This window comes from Lactuca sativa, chromosome 1 (assembly GCF_002870075.4).
Source record: "Lactuca sativa cultivar Salinas chromosome 1, Lsat_Salinas_v11, whole genome shotgun sequence".
Lineage (NCBI taxonomy): Eukaryota > Viridiplantae > Streptophyta > Magnoliopsida > Asterales > Asteraceae > Lactuca > Lactuca sativa.
The window spans coordinates 20,433,532-20,449,217 of NC_056623.2; the positions used below are offsets into that span (position 1 = coordinate 20,433,532).

At 42.3% G+C, this 15,686-nt stretch overlaps 1 protein-coding gene and 1 long non-coding RNA gene across 2 annotated transcripts in view; both read left to right on the forward strand.

Annotated features, from left to right (window-relative positions):
* The first annotated feature begins 1,113 nt into the window (after positions 1-1,113).
* On the forward strand, positions 1,114-2,295 carry LOC111915693 (uncharacterized). Its single transcript, XR_002858227.2, has 2 exons — positions 1,114-1,811; positions 1,899-2,295. It is a non-coding gene; the product is annotated as an uncharacterized LOC111915693 (long non-coding RNA).
* Positions 2,296-5,332: 3,037 nt separating this feature from the next.
* The window catches only part of LOC111915680 (uncharacterized), a 31,536-nt gene continuing 21,182 nt past the window's right edge, over positions 5,333-15,686 (forward strand). Inside the window, exon 1 of the mRNA XM_023911313.2 lies at positions 5,333-6,345. Within this exon, the coding sequence (XP_023767081.2) occupies positions 5,333-6,345 (1,013 nt within the window). The remainder of the gene's footprint in view (positions 6,346-15,686) is intronic.

Consider the following 15,686-nt stretch of genomic DNA (forward strand, 5'->3'; position numbering starts at 1 on the left):
TACAAGTCTAAGGTAGTTACAATTCACGGGGAAAGGACTAGGTAGCATTTAAGCCACTTATCGGAGTTTACTCTCCAAGAACGTTCTTGGGCGGTAAACTCCTGAATCTCACAGATTGGATATGTAATTGGCGTTTCTAAACATAATCTAAGCTATATAACATAACTAGATCGAAGTACTCACAATGTGGGATAAAAACCCGAAGATCCGTGAGAGAGAATTTTGGCTTTTCTCTAATTGGAATTCAACTAATGAACCAATTTGGTTCAGTTTTCTATATATAGTCCTGAGATTTTTGGCAGAAAATATTTCTATTCTCGGAATGAACTCTAATATCCTAGAGTATTGGAATAACAGTGTTGCACAAAACCCTAGTGCATCCACTCTCCTTATATCTCTTAAGTGTAAAACCCTGAAAACTGCCAAACTTATACTCGAAATCTGAGTTTTCACTGTAACTGTTCTACTTCTATTGGCTTCAAATGGTTTGTTCAGAAAGGAAATTTCGGGTTGTCACATATAAAATGCTTGTTATAATATACAATATCACATAAAAATCATATATTTTTGTATCATGTAGCATTTGTTTTTTAAACTAGTTATTTCACGATAAATAACCCTAATACGTATACAAAAAAGTTTATACTAGTTTATTTGTAACGATATGTTATAATGTTAAATAACATTTTTATAATCTAGGATTATTGTATTTTCGCATAAAGGATAATTTGTTTTAAAAGTGGGCCGTAAGCACTCATCCTTGAAGCGTGAGTTTGAGTTGTTTGTAGTTCACTTATTTTTGGGAAGCTTGACGTGAGAGACTGCAAAGCAACATTTCTTGGACTTTAAATACTTAACGGTCTGTTTCGTAACGAATTTAAACTATTGGGGGTTGTTGAATAATTTAATTAACCAAATATATGACTAATTTGGTTAAAATAAATCAAGGTGGGACTAAAATGGTTTAATTTGAACTAATGATTGAAAAATGGACTGATATTGTTAAGAAATATCCATGGGAGGGGCTGTTTTGTTTAAAATACACCAAATTTTTGAGGAAAGAACTCATTTTGAATAAAGGGTTCAGCAGAGGGATCTAATGTGTTACTTTTATAAAGTCAAGATGATTTAGGGCATTTTGTAAAAAGAAATCTCATGGAGGGCCCGTTTTTGTTTAAAGGCCCAAACTTAAAAGAAATTTAGGGCTTTTTGTACGCCGTCGTCATTTGTTCGATCAGTCATACGAATGAAGAGACGAACGGATGACGAAGGAACGGAGCTGATGAACGAAGGCTCGTAGCGATGAAGAAAGAGCATTAAGGTTAGCAGCGATGAAGAAGGAGCACGAAGGCTCGCAGCGGCTAATCCGGATGTCTTGGCCGATCGCGAAGAGGGAGGCATCTCTGTTTCGACGAGGCCGAACGAAGAGAAGGGAGAAGCACCGAGGCTGCTGTGGAGTTGGCAAAAGGAAGTGGAATTGAAGTGGAGGAGAAGGGTGCGAGGGGATGTACGAGAGGCGAGGCCAGAAGGGGATTTCCGGGGAGTCTCGATCGATCGCAAGGAGGAACAACCTTCGGTGCTCGCCTGCTTCGAAAAAGGAGAGAGAAAGACGGGAGCGACAGCAGAGCTGTCGCCGGTTGCTTCCTCGACGAGGGCTGTTGTGGCAGTTCTTCTCCTGGTCCGATCAAAAGTAAACACGAAGGAAAGGGGAAACAGCTGGATTGAAGGGGGAAGACGAATCAGCAAAAGCAAAGGGAAAGGAGTGTTTGCCTGCTTCGTTTGACAGTAAGCAAGGCGCAAAAACGACGGAGGTTTTTTTTTTTTTTTTTTTTTTTTTTTTTTTTTTTAAAGAGAAAATCAATGGAGTTTTTGTGGGTTTAGGGTTTGATTTTTGACAGGAGAAAGAACGAGGGGGAGGAGGAGGGATGTACAACCGCTTGTCGTTCTTCTTCTTTGGCTGAAGATTCATAAACGGGAAGGAAAGAAGAAGATATCAGTTTTTTTGGATAGATTTCATTTTGAGTTTGAAGATCAAAGAAAATCTGATCTTGACTGTACAAAATTTGGTGTGAATTGAAAGAGTGTTTGTGTGTAATATTGGGTGAAGAAAGAGTGCAAGCAATCAAACATTTTGGATACTTTCTCGTCATCATCATACTTCATGTACTTGGAGTTCAAGATGGCAAGTTATATATGTGTATTTTGGGATAATTTTGTAAGCATGTATAAGTCAATAAGTATGTATTTTGTATATGTATTGATCCATTGATTTATTGGAGTACATATTTGTGTGTATTATTTAGGGATATATATACTAAAGACCCAATATTTTTATCGATTTGACAAGAAAATCCTAAACTTAATTTTTTTGACAGGATAGTCCAAATTACCGGTAATTTTTGACATTTTTATCCTTTTTTTCGGTTAGCCGGTAATTAGAATTTTTTTGTCAAAAAAATAAAGTTTAAAGCTTTCTTGTCAAATCGTCAATTAGGACTTCACTGTCAAAAAAATAAAGTTTAAGATTTTCTTGTCAAATCGTTGAAAATATTGGGACTTTAGTGTATATATTATTTTTTTGTTAGAAATTTAATGTTATGATACTCTTTAAGCATAAGAGTTATTGAAAAATTCTCTAGTCAGTTAGATCCTATTGAAATCCTTAACGTTTGCTTCTTGTTAAATCGTTCTTTTAATTTCAACAAACCGATATTGAAAAAAATGGAGATAATTAAGAAAGAAAGAAAGAACAAGGTTTGTGTTGGCTTTTTGCAGTCCCAAAAATGGAGAAATAAGAAACCGAAAAAAAAAAACGAAATTGTCTTTCTTTCCCTTCTCAACATTCACACCCTTTTGACTAGACATGTGTTGTTTGTGTTTGTATAATCTATTCCCACTTTTTAGTTCAAGATTTGGCGGCGAAGCAAGAAGAAACTTTTACAAGGGTGAAAAGACATGTAAAATTTTCTTCTTACTTCGCTGCAAAATCTTGAACTAAAAAGTGGGGAAAAATTATACAAACACAAACAACACATACCTAGTCAAAAGGGTGTGAATGTGGAGAAGGGAAAGAAGGGCAATTTTGTTTTGTTTTGTTTTGTTTGTTTTTTTTTTTTTTTGTTTGTTTTTTTTTTTTTTTTTTTTTTTTTTTTTTTTTTCAGTTTCTTATTTCTCCATTTTTGGGACTGCAAAAAGCTAATACAACCCTGGTTATTTCTTTCTTTATTGATTATCTCTATTTTTTTCAATGTCAGTTTGTTGAGATTAAAAAACGATTTAACAAGAAGCAAACATTAAGGATTTAATAGGATCTAGCTGACTAGAGAATGTTTCAATAGCTCTTATACTTAAAGAGTATCATACCATTAAATTTCTAAAAATAACCTAAAGTCTCAATATTTTTAACGATTTGACAAAAAAATCCTAAACCTTATTTTTTTTTACAGTAAAATCCTAATTGACGATTTGACAAGAAAGTCGTAAACTTTATTTTTTTGACAAAAAAGTCCTAATTACCGGCTAACCGGGAAAAAAGGGTAAAAGTGTCAAAAATTGCTGGTAATTTGGACTTTACTGTCAAAAAAATAAAGTTTAGGACTTTCTTGTCAAATCAATGAAAATATTGGGACTTTAGTGTATATATCCATATTATTTATTGATTGGTATGGATGTATAGATTGTGTATATAGTTGGCAGCTTCTTAAATAATCTTATTTGTACCACAAAATCATTTATAAAGACATTCCATTGGTTACACACACAAGTATAGGTATTTGAGCAATAAGATGCATTTTATACATGTATTTGTGTATTGCTTTAAATTATTCATGAATTTTAAGCCATAATGCACGGTTGAATATATGAGTGAAAATGTGTAAGTTTATGGTACCAAAATGGGTAATATCACATTTATGGCATTTAAAATGTTACACAACAGTTTTTCTTGATTTGTGTATCATTGATCCCAATATTAAATATTTTTTCTAAAAATGGTGAATGATAGAGTTTAGTTCAAAGATTTCAAAATTTCAAATGGATTAATTTTTCGAGTTATAGAACTCAGGGAAATCACTTTTAAAGATTTACATTTAATTAATCTAAAAACGTCTGATTTTTTTTTTTTTTATTTTTATAAATATTTTTACTAAAAATATTACAAGTATGAAATTAAGGGGGTGTTTGGATAAATTAGATTATTGTTTATTAGCTTATTTCTTATTACCTTATTTGCAGTGGGAATAAACAATAAACAATAAGCAAGGGGGAGATGCTTATTAAAATCAGCTTATTTAACTTATCCCTACCACCATAGTTGTTAAACTCGTACGAGTCGAACCATTTGATACCCAAAATGGTCCAACTCGTAAGGTGACTCGTTTTTTGTCTGAATCGTAAAAAATTTCCGGTTCAAGTACCGACTCGGACCGAGTCGAGTTGGCTCGTAAATCGGACGAGTCATGAAACATGTGGCTTACTTTCGTTTATCCAATGGTTAAAGTTATTATCTGGTGGTTAAAACTATTCTACAGTTATTATCCAGTGGTTAAAACTATTATACAGTTGTATGATGGGTTTATTGGAGATAAAAGTCAAAGTGTAAAAAAGTATTGTCCTTTTTTTCTTCTTAAACTGAACTTCATGTCTGCTCCATCTTTTCTTAAACTGAACTTCTTGTCTCTTCTTTCTTTTTTCCTAGACTTCTTTAGTTCTTCTTTACCTACGATTCTTCTTCTTAACTTTTCCTGCAATTCTCCTTCACTCCTTCATCACTTCACAATCCTTCATCACTTAACAAGTAAGGTTTTTTTTTCCTCTTTTTCACTTTTTTGTATAAGATTATGATATTGAATGTGAATAAATTTGTTGAATCAGTTTTTTTTATCTCAATTATTCGAATTTCTTGGGACAAAAAGAGTCCCCAGGGGTATTTTCGGAATATATTGTATTTTAAACATATATGAGTTAGTTTAGGAAGATAACTCTTTCCCAGAAACTTTTTCTTAACCTGTTCTTGTTTGTTTTCTTCCCTGTTGTTGTCTATGTTCTTTATCTGTTCAAATATTATATGTGTTCTCGCTTTCTTTCTTCCCTGTTATCTCTGTTCTTTCTCTGTTTAAATATTACATGTGTTGCAATTTTTATTTTTGATCAATTCTGTTTAGTAATGTGATTATCTTTGATCAGGTTCTTTGGTTTGTAGAGTTTAATTATGCGAAAAGGAAAGGCAAAACCAGATATCACTTGGGGACATTGTACTAAAGTAGACCCAAAGAATAGAGTTAGATTGCAATGCAATTATTGCAATAAAATTTTTTCTGGAGGAGTATTTAGAATGAAGAATAATCTTGTTGGAACAAATATAGATGCTTTTGTTTGCACGGTGGTTGATGAGGCTACAAAAGAACTTTTCAAAAAATTATTGAAGGATTTTGAGGAAAACAAGTCTAAGGCAATGGATGATGAATGTTTTGAAGTTGAGAGTGACGGGAACGGGACTATGAAATCGGTTTTCAATAAAGGAAAACAAAAAACAATGAATCAAGCATTGAAGGATAGAGATCCTGTAACTCGAGCTTTATGTCGACTTATATACGTTGAAACGTTTCCATTTAACTTGGTGAAGTCTCCATTGTGGAAAGAAGCTTTGAGACTTGTAGGGGAGTTTGGGAAAGGATTGAAACTTCCTTCATATCATGAGGCGAGAGTAACATACCTAAAGAAAGAGGTAAAATGTGGTCAAAAAGGGTTGAATAAGTACAAGGAAGAGTGGAAGAAAACGGGGTGCACTCTTATGTCTGACGGTTGGACGGATGGGAAACAAAGGTCTATCACAAATTTTCTTGTGAATAGTCCAAGCGGCACGGTATTTGTGAAATCAATTGACACATCTTCATTTGCTAAAGATGCAAATAAGTTATTTGAAATGCTTAATTCAATTGTTGAAGAAATTGGGGAGGAGAATGTGGTCCAAGTCGTCACCAATAGTGCTTCGGCTTATGTGTTAGCCGGTTCAAAGTTGGAGCAAGAGAGATCTCGTTTATATTGGTCACCGTGTTCCGCCCATTTGATTGACTTGATGTTGCAAGACATAGGAGGTGGAAAAACATTCAAAGACACCTTAGATAAAGCAATAAAAGTGACCGTTTATATTTATAGACATTGTGTTTTGTTATCCATGTTTAGAAGGTTCACCGGTGGTCAAGAATTAATACGAGTCGGGGTAACACGATTTGCTACTTCTTTTCTTACATTGAAAAGATTTCAAGAGTTAAAACATCCCATTCGACAATTGTTTGCTTCTAATGAATGGGCCGAATCCACCTTTGCTTCTAAAGATGAAGGGAAGTTAGTTCAAAGAATTGTTTTGGTTGATGTCAACTTTTGGAAGGATATAAAATATTGTTTGAGTTGTGTAGTTCCTATTTTTAAGGTATTGAGACTTATGGATGGTGATGTGAAACCGACAATGGGATATATATATATATATATATATATATATATATATATATATATATATATATATATATATATATATTAACGTCCCCAAATTCAAGGCCAAAAATTTCATTTTTATTTAAGTTATTGCATAAACCGATAAATATAAAAACTTTCATAATAATATCTTATATCAAAAACCAAAGTGTCATTAATCAAACACAGTATCATAAAACCATATTAGAGTGTAATCCCAAGGATCCAGTGTGCGAAAAACATAGTGTGATGCGTTGCGACCGAGCCGACTCTTTTCCTTTGAAACAATGTACCTGAAAACACATAACACATAACACGGTAAGCACGCATGCTTAGTGAGTTTCACAAAATACCACATATACATATCAGCCACTCAAGGCTATAGCTCTGTAAGACCTTCCGGTCTATGTATCTCAGTGGGACCTTCCGGTCCCGCAACTCTGGTAGACCTTCCGGCCTCAACTCTAATTGCCTTCCGGCCTCAACTCTAATTTCCTTCCGGCCATAACTTTGTCGACCTTCCGGTCCGAAATCATACAACATATACATATCACGTAAGTCACATAGCTCATACAAATATATAAGACCTTCCGATCACATATCACATAAGGTTTCATAACTCATTCATACACATAAGACCTTCCGGTCGCACCTAATTACCATTCCAGGTAAGGTATAGTGAGAAAACTCACCTGACACTGATGAAGTCCCGCAGACTCAATCCCACACTGCCGAGGTCCTGCAGACTCAACCCCAACTGCTGGATGATAGATTCCCGATTTGTCAATTATCAAAACATCACCCAATTAATAATTGGGTCCCACTACATAACCATAAGTATCTACTTTGGATAATTACTATATTACCCCAGGCTTGGCTTTATTTAAGCCCAAGGTGTAACAGCCCGGATTTCCAGGTATTAGTTATTCTTATAATTTTTGGAGATTTGTGAGGAGACTCGGCGAGTTGGAGCTCAAACTCGCCGAGTAGGATCGCGGTGTTGGACGCGGGTTTGCGCCTGGACTCGGCGAGTCCAAGGAGTGGACTTGGCGAGTCCATGCTGTTTAATGAAACCCTAATTCCCTGGGTTTGGAGCCTATTTAAGGGCACTTATAGCCTCCCATTGCGGCTACCAGTCCCTTGAGAGAACCCTAAGAGAGCTAATTCGTTTTGGGAGAGAAGAAGTCACTTTTAGGCCTTTGTATTCCTTGTTTAGCAAGAAGAAGGTGGCAAGAGCAAGGAGGAGGTGAGATTCTAGCAGATCCAGAGTCCAGAGGCTTCATTTTGAGGTAATGGTTCGAATCTCCTTCAGTTATAGGGTTGATCTTTAGTGTTAGGGTTTTATAACCCCTTTGGAGAGTGATTATGTGAAGCAAATGGTCCCTCTTCGAGTTTGTGCCTTGGATCTGGACTCAAAGAGGTCCAGAGACCTTAACCCTTGGGGCTTTTTGGGTTATTATGGACTTATTAGACCTAAGTGGTCATTTTTGGGACCAAATCATCTTTTGATGCCTTGTGGGGGTTATACAAGCATCAAGTTCCAAACTTTACGTGACATTCATGCTTGGGGAGGCTAGATCTATGGTTTGAGAAAGCAGATCTGACCTCAGAAGGTCAATAGAGTTTGTGCATGGCATGAAATCGCCGAGTTGTTCTTGAGACTCGGCGAGTAGGGTCGGGGTTTCACGTAAAGTGTTCAGCGAGTGGACTCGCCGGGTTGGGGGATGACCCAGTGAGTCAGGGAGAGTCATTAGGGGGCTGAGTCAAGCCTGAACTCGCTGAGTTGTTCTTGAGACTCGGCGAGTTGAGTCGTGGTGGCCGCGCGATTCATGCCAGGTGGAACTCGTCGAGTTAGGGAAGTACTCGACGTGTCAAGAGAGGATCCTAGGGAGTCAGTGAACACGTATAGACTCGCCGAGTCGCTCTAGTGCACTCGCCGAGTCCGGTTAAAGTTGACCGTTGACCGTTGACCAGAGTTGAACAGTGTTGACTTGATAGGGGTAGTCAACCTTAGTTGTGAAAGTGTTAATTATAGATATATTGTGTTATAGGAGGATTATAGCTCGGGGGATCGAGCGCGAGTGATTTCCGGGATTTGCGAGTTATCGAGATACGCGAGGTGAGTCTTCTCACTATACTTTTCCTTGAGTAGGTAATCAGAGTTATGTGACAGAGTATTTGTATGCTATATGTATGTTATGTGTTGTACTGCATTATTTCTATGTGATTTATGATGTGCATGTTTATAGAGTTGGAACCGGAAGGTTCACAGAGTTAGAACCAGAGGGTTCACAGAGTAGGGTCCACGGACCCACAGAGTTATAGCCTCGAGTGGATAATATGTGTTATGTGTGGTATTTTGGGGAACTCACTAAGCTTTGTGCTTACAGTGTTGGTGTTATTTGTTTCAGGTACTAGTGATGACCGTGGGAAGGCACCGGCTTGATCAGTACACACACATGGGATTTTTATGTTATGTGATCATGGCATTCTTTATATGTCATGGATTGGAGTTTCAAACATTGATGTTTTTATGAAAATTAAATGAATATGTTTTTATATTATGCAAAAAATTATTTTGAAATTCACGGTGTTACAAGTTGGTATCAGAGCCTTGGTTTGAGGGATTCGAGTACACCTTCGGGCGTATTTGAACTCAAACTGAGAATTTGAGAAGTATTTTCAAAAAGAGTAAAAGATTTTTGGAAGAACGTAGAGCAGAGTTGTGTGTACGATCAGTCCGCGCCCGAACGGTGATTTCCCAAAATACCTTCAGGTTAAGTGATATTGATATTGATATGGTGTATTCTCATGCTAGAGTAGGCTAGGTACTCCTATTAGGACTAGAGTGGCCTGATTTGTGATGCCTGAGCCTAGGAAGAGGTGAGCTGCTATGAGATGATTGACAGTGAGTAGGTAGCAGCGATGGGCTTATGAGAGATCTGTTAGAGAATGGATTATGCATGATAGAGTACTTGGAATTTGGGATCCGAAGAGGAGGACTTGGGGTGTATTCTGATACGGTGCGGACAGTAGTATTGGGCCCGTACTACTAAAAGCACCGGAGCGGTGTACAGCCCACGTAGGAATCTTTGGAATAACAAGGATCAAGGAGGAATGAGTTGTCGAGTGTGATTATGCTCGAATGGATTCTAATTTATCGTATGTTGTATTTCAGAGATAGATCATGGTGAGGACACGTCTGATGCCTGAGAGCAGTGGGGCCAGTGATGAGGAGATCCGCCGGATCATCCATGAGGAGGTGGCTGCGGCCATCAGGGCAGAGATACCAGAGATGTTCGGGTCTATTAAGACCACGTTGATTGAGATCTTCGACGAGCGTTATGCCGCTCTTTTTGAGGCTGCTGTTGCAGCGGCCACCGCAACTATTGCTGTCGCGAGGCCGCGGGGTGGTGATGCGTTGCTGTTCTGAGAGTTCAGCAACACAAAACCGCCGGAGTTTGATGGGACCCAGGACCCGGTGGCAGCTATGAGATGGATTTCTGACATAGAGGGGTGTTTCTTCACTTGCTCATCTCCTGAGCATTTGAGAGTTCGGTTCGCGCTGAACCAGCTTCGCTTGGGAGCGAAGGACTGGTGGAAGTTTATGACAACGCACTTTACGCCTGCTGAGCTTGCGGCAGTGACCTGGGAGAGGTTCACTTCCATGTTCCGAGATGAGTACGTTCCCCAGGTGGAGAGGGAGCGTTTGGCCTAGGAGTTTCTGACTCTCAAGCAGGTACTGAGTCTGTCACGGTGATTACCAGGATGTTCCATGAGAGGGCGATGTTCTGCCCTGAGCACTTGTCCACTGAGCAGGCATGTATGAGCTGATATTTGACTATCTTGAGGGGAGACATTCGGGAGTTCACGGCGAACTCCTCGTACCGGACATTTGCCGAGCTTCAGGCAAATGCTCGGAAGAGGGAGATTGAGCAAGAGACTCAGGCCAGGGAGGAGGCGGAGTCTCACGGGAGGGATCGGCGACCGGCGCAGCCTCAGCCGGCAGCCAAGCAGGCCAAGCCCGCTGATCCCAAATCAGGAAGCCAGAAGGGCCGCACTTGTGGGAAGTGCGGCAAGGGTCATGATGGAGTCTGTAGAGCGGGATCTTGCTACAAGTGTGGCAAGGAGGGGCATATGGCCAAGGACTGCCCTAAGGGGTTTGCGGTGTGTTTCCACTGCAACCAGACCGGACACCAGAAGGTAGAGTGTCCGCAATTGCGAGGATCATCTCAGGGAGCACCTCCGGGATCTGCCCCTTCCGCCATCAGAGCTACCGAGAGTCGGCCAGTGAAGGCCGAGGCGCCGAGGGCACGAGGGAGAGCTTTTCAGCTGACCGCGGAGGAGGTCCGCACAGCGCCCGATGTCGTGGCTGGTATGTATTCTTTCGTGTATTTATTTTGATGTTGAGATATTATGCTTATATTATGTTATGCGTAGGTACTTTTCTTGTGAATTATGTGCCTGCCTTGGTGTTATTTGACTCAGTGCGAGTCGGTCTTTTTGTATCTTTGGCTTTTAGTCAGCATATCAGTGTTAGTCGTGAGGCGTTGAGTCGGCCTCTGAGAGTTTCCATAGCTGACGAGAGGGTGATATATGCCACGGAGGTTCTCCGAGGGTGCGTAGTCGAGATTTTCGGTGTTGAGTTCCCGATTGATCTGGTTCCTATTGCGATGGGTGATGTCTGTGTCATTGTGGGCATGGACTGGTTGAGCAGATTCGGTGCGGTTATCGACTGCGAGCGACAGCTGGTGACCATACGAGACCCTAGTGGGGGAGTTCTTGCGGTGTACGGGGAGGGTTCACATTCTGGATCAGCGTTTTGTTCGGCCGCTAGGGCGAGGCAGTGTCTACAACAGGGTTGTAAGGGTTTTGTGGCGTATGTGATGGATACGCGGGTGGATTCCAAGAGTCCGAGGTCAGTTGAGGAGGTTCCAGTAGTGCGTGAGTTCCCGGATGTATTTCCTGAGGAGTTGCCGGGTGTGCCTCCTGTGAGGCAAGTGGAGTTCAGTATCGATTTGGTTTCGGGGGCCGCGCCTATCGCTAGGGTGTCTTATCGACTTGCACCTCCAGAGATACAAGAGTTATCCTCGCAGCTTCAGGAGCTGCTGGGGAAGGGGTTTATTCGGCCGAGCAGCTCGCTGTGGGGAGCGCCTATCCTGTTTGTCAAGAAGAAGGATGGTTCACACCGGATGTGCATAGATTATCGGGAGTTGAACAAGCTGACGGTCAAGAACCGTTACCCGTTGCCGAGGATCGACGATTTGTTCGATCAGTTACAGGGAGCATCTTGGTTCTCCAAGATCGATTTGAGGTCTGGATATCATCAGGTAAGGGTGCGAGATGAGGACATCCAGAAGACAGCGTTTAGGACGCGTTATGGGCATTACGAGTTTGTGGTGATGCCTTTCGGGCTCACCAATGCCCCGTCAGTCTTCATGGATCTCATGAACCGAGTGTGCAGGCCGATGCTGGATCGGTCGGTGATTGTATTTATCGACGACATTTTGGTATTTTTGAGATCTAGAGAGCAGCATGAGGAGCATTTGAGGGAGGTTCTCGGAGTTATGAGATCGAAGAGGCTTTATGCCAAATTCTCCAAGTGTGATTTCTGGTTGCGAGAGGTCCAGTTCCTGGGGCATATCGTTAACCAGAAAGGGATATTGGTCGACCCGGCCAAAGTTGAGGAAGTGATGAGTTGGGAGGTGTCGAGGTCACCCTCCGAGATCAGGAGTTTCTTAGGGTTGACAAGTTATTATAAGAGATTTATCAAGGATTTCTCTAAGATCGCAGTGCCACTCACCAGGTTGACCCGGAAGGGTGTCACTTTTTCATGGGGCCCCGAGCAGCAGGCCTCCTCTGAGACGCTTCGCCAAAGGTTATGTGAAGCCCCGGTGTTTGCCCTCCCGGAAGGGATGGAGGACTTTGTGGTATACTGTGACGCATCGATTTTGGGGTTGGGGGCGGTGCTGATGCAGAGAGGGCATGTGATAGCATATGCATCGAGGCAGCTGAAGCCTCATGAAACGAGATATCCCACCCATGATCTAGAGTTGGGGTCAGTGGTGTTCGCCCTCAAGATTTGGCGTCACTACCTGTCTGGGGTTCGGTGTACGATATACACGGACCATAAGAGTTTGAAGTATTTGATGGATCAACCCAACCTAAATATGCGACAAAGAAGGTGGTTGGATGTGGTCAAGGATTATGATTGTGAGATCCTGTACCACCCAGGCAAGGCTAATGTTGTAGCCGATGCACTGAGCTGTAGGGCGGAGAGCACCCCGTTGCGGGATGTATGTTTGAGATTGACCGTGATAGCTCCAGTGTTGGACGCCATTCGTGGGGCACAAGCCGAGGCTGTGCAACCTGAGATGCAGAAGAAGGAGCGAGTACTTGGATTGATTTCAGAGTTCGTTACCGATGGTCGGGGGCTTATGACATTTCAGGGGCGTATCTGGGTGTCGTTTGTGGGAGGAACGCGCACCATTTTGATGGAAGAGGCTCATCGGTCGAAATTTTCGATCCATCCTGGGGCCACTAAGATGTATTTGGACCTGAGGAAAGAGTATTGGTGGCCCTGTATGAAGAGGCATGTTGCGTGGTTTGTTGAGAGGTGCTTGACCTGCCGTAGGGTTAAGGCTAAGCACCAGAGGCCGCATGGTAAGTTGCAGCCGTTGTAGGTCCCCGAATGGAAGTGGGAACAGATCACCATGGATTTTATCACCAAATTGCCAAGGACTGCCGGGGGAGTTGATGCGATTTGGGTGATTGTGGATAGGTTGACGAAGAGCGCTCACTTTCTCGCTATCAGTGAGAGTTCTTCCGCAGAGACATTGGCAGAGGTGTACGTGAGGGAAGTGGTATCTCGGCATGGGGTACCGATCTCGATTGTTTCAGACCGTGATGTGCGTTTCACTTCCAGATTTTGGAAGACGTTTCATGAGGAGTTGGGTACTAGGCTGCATTTTAGTACCGCATATCACCCCCAGACAGACGGACAGAGTGAGCGGACGATTTAGACGCTCGAGGACATGCTCCGGGCATGTGTGTTGGATTTCGGGGGAAGTTGGGATACGTATTTTCCCTTGGCGGAGTTTTCCTACAACAACAGCCATCATTCGAGCATTGGTATACCGCCCTTTGAGCTGTTGTATGGGAGGAGGTGTCGGACCCCCATTTGTTAGGGAAAGGTTGGACAGCGTGTGATGGGCAGTACAGAGATCGTGCTTCAGAGGACAGAGCAGATCCAGCAGGTCAGACAGAGGTTGTTGACTGCTCAGAGTCGTCAGAAGAGTTATGCAGACAGACGCCGGTCCGAGCTTGAGTTTCAGGTCGGCGACCTTGTACTCCTGAAGGTCTCTCCTTGGAAAGGAGTGATTCGATTCAGGAAGAGGGGCAAGTTGGGGCCCCGTTATATTGGTCCATTCCGAGTGATCGCGAGGGTAGGCCGGGTAGCCTATCGTTTGGATTTGCCAGCAGAGTTGGGGCAGATTCATGACACTTTCCATGTGTCGCAGTTGCGGAAATGTATAGCCGATGAGTCGGCAGTGGTTGAATTAGAGGATATTCAGGTGGATGCGAGCCTGAATTATGCTGAGAGACCAGTGGCAATCAGAGATCGGAAAATCAAGGTTCTGAGGAACAAGGAAGTACCCTTGGTTTTGGTTCAGTGGCAGCATCGGAAGGGGTCCGAGATGACTTGGGAGCCAGAGTGTGAGATGCATGAGCAGCATCCGGAGTTATTTGCAGAGCGAGACTTCGAGGGCAAAGTCTAGTTCCAGTGGGGGAGAATTGTAACAGCCCGGATTTCCAGGTATTAGTTATTCTTATAATTTTTGGAGATTTGTGAGGAGACTCGGCGAGTTGGAGCTCAAACTCGCCGAGTAGGATCGTGGTTTTGGACGCGGGTTCGTGCCTGGACTCGGAGAGTCCATGCTGTTTAATGAAACCCTAATTCCCCGGGTTTGGAGCCTATTTAAGGGCACTTATAGCCTCCCATTGCGGCTACCAGTCCCTTGAGAGAACCCTAAGAAAGCTAATTCGTTTTGGGAGAGAAGAAGTCACTTTTGGGCCTTTGTATTCCTTGTTTAGCAAGAAGAAGGTGGCAAGAGCAAGGAGGATGTGAGATTCTAGCAGATCCAGAGTCGAGAGGCTTCATTTTGAGGTAATGGTTCGAATCTCCTTCAGTTATAGGGTTGATCTTTAGTGTTAGGGTTTTATAACCCCTTTGGAGAGTGATTATGTGAAGCAAATGGTCCCTCTTCGAGTTTGTGCCTTGGATCTGGACTCAAAGAGGTCCAGAGACCTTAACCCTTGGGGCTTTTTGGGTTATTATGGACTTATTAGACCTAGGTGGTCATTTTTGGGACCAAATCATCTTTTGATGCCTTGTGGGGGTTATACAAGCATCAAGTTCCAAACTTTACGTGACATTCATGCTTGGGGAGGCTAGATCTATGGTTTGAGAAAGCAGATCTGACCTCAGAAGGTCAATAGAGTTTGTGCATGGCATGGACTCGCCGAGTTGTTCTTGAGACTCGGCGAGTAGGGTCGGGGTTTCACGTAAAGTGTTCAGCGAGTGGACTCGCCGGGTTGGGGGATGACCCAGTGAGTCAGGGAGAGTCATTAGGGGGCTGAGTCAAGCCTGAACTCGTCGAGTTGTTCTTGAGACTCGGCGAGTTGAGTCGTGGTGGCCGCGCGATTCATGCCAGGTGGAACTCGTCGAGTTAGGGAAGTACTCGACGTGTCAAGAGAGGATCCTAGGGAGTCAGTGAACACGTATAGACTCGGCGAGTCACTCTAGTGCACTCGCCGAGTCCGGTTAAAGTTGACCATTGACCGTTGACCAGAGTTGACCAGTGTTGACTTGATAGGGATGGTCAACCTTAGTTGTGAAAGTGTTAATTAGAGATATATTGTGTTATAGGAGGATTATAGCTAGGGGGATCGAGCGCGAGTGATTTCCGGGATTTGTGAGTTATCGAGATACGCGAGGTGAGTCTTCTCACTATACTTTTCCTTGAGTAGGTAATCAGAGTTATGTGACAGAGTATTTGTATGCTATATGTATGTTATGTGTTGTACTGCATTATTTCTATGTGATTTATGATGTGCATGTTTATAGAGTTGGAACCGGAAGGTTCACAGAGTTAGAACCAGAGGGTTCACAGAGTAGGGTCCACGGACCCACAGAGTTATAGCCTCGAGTGGAT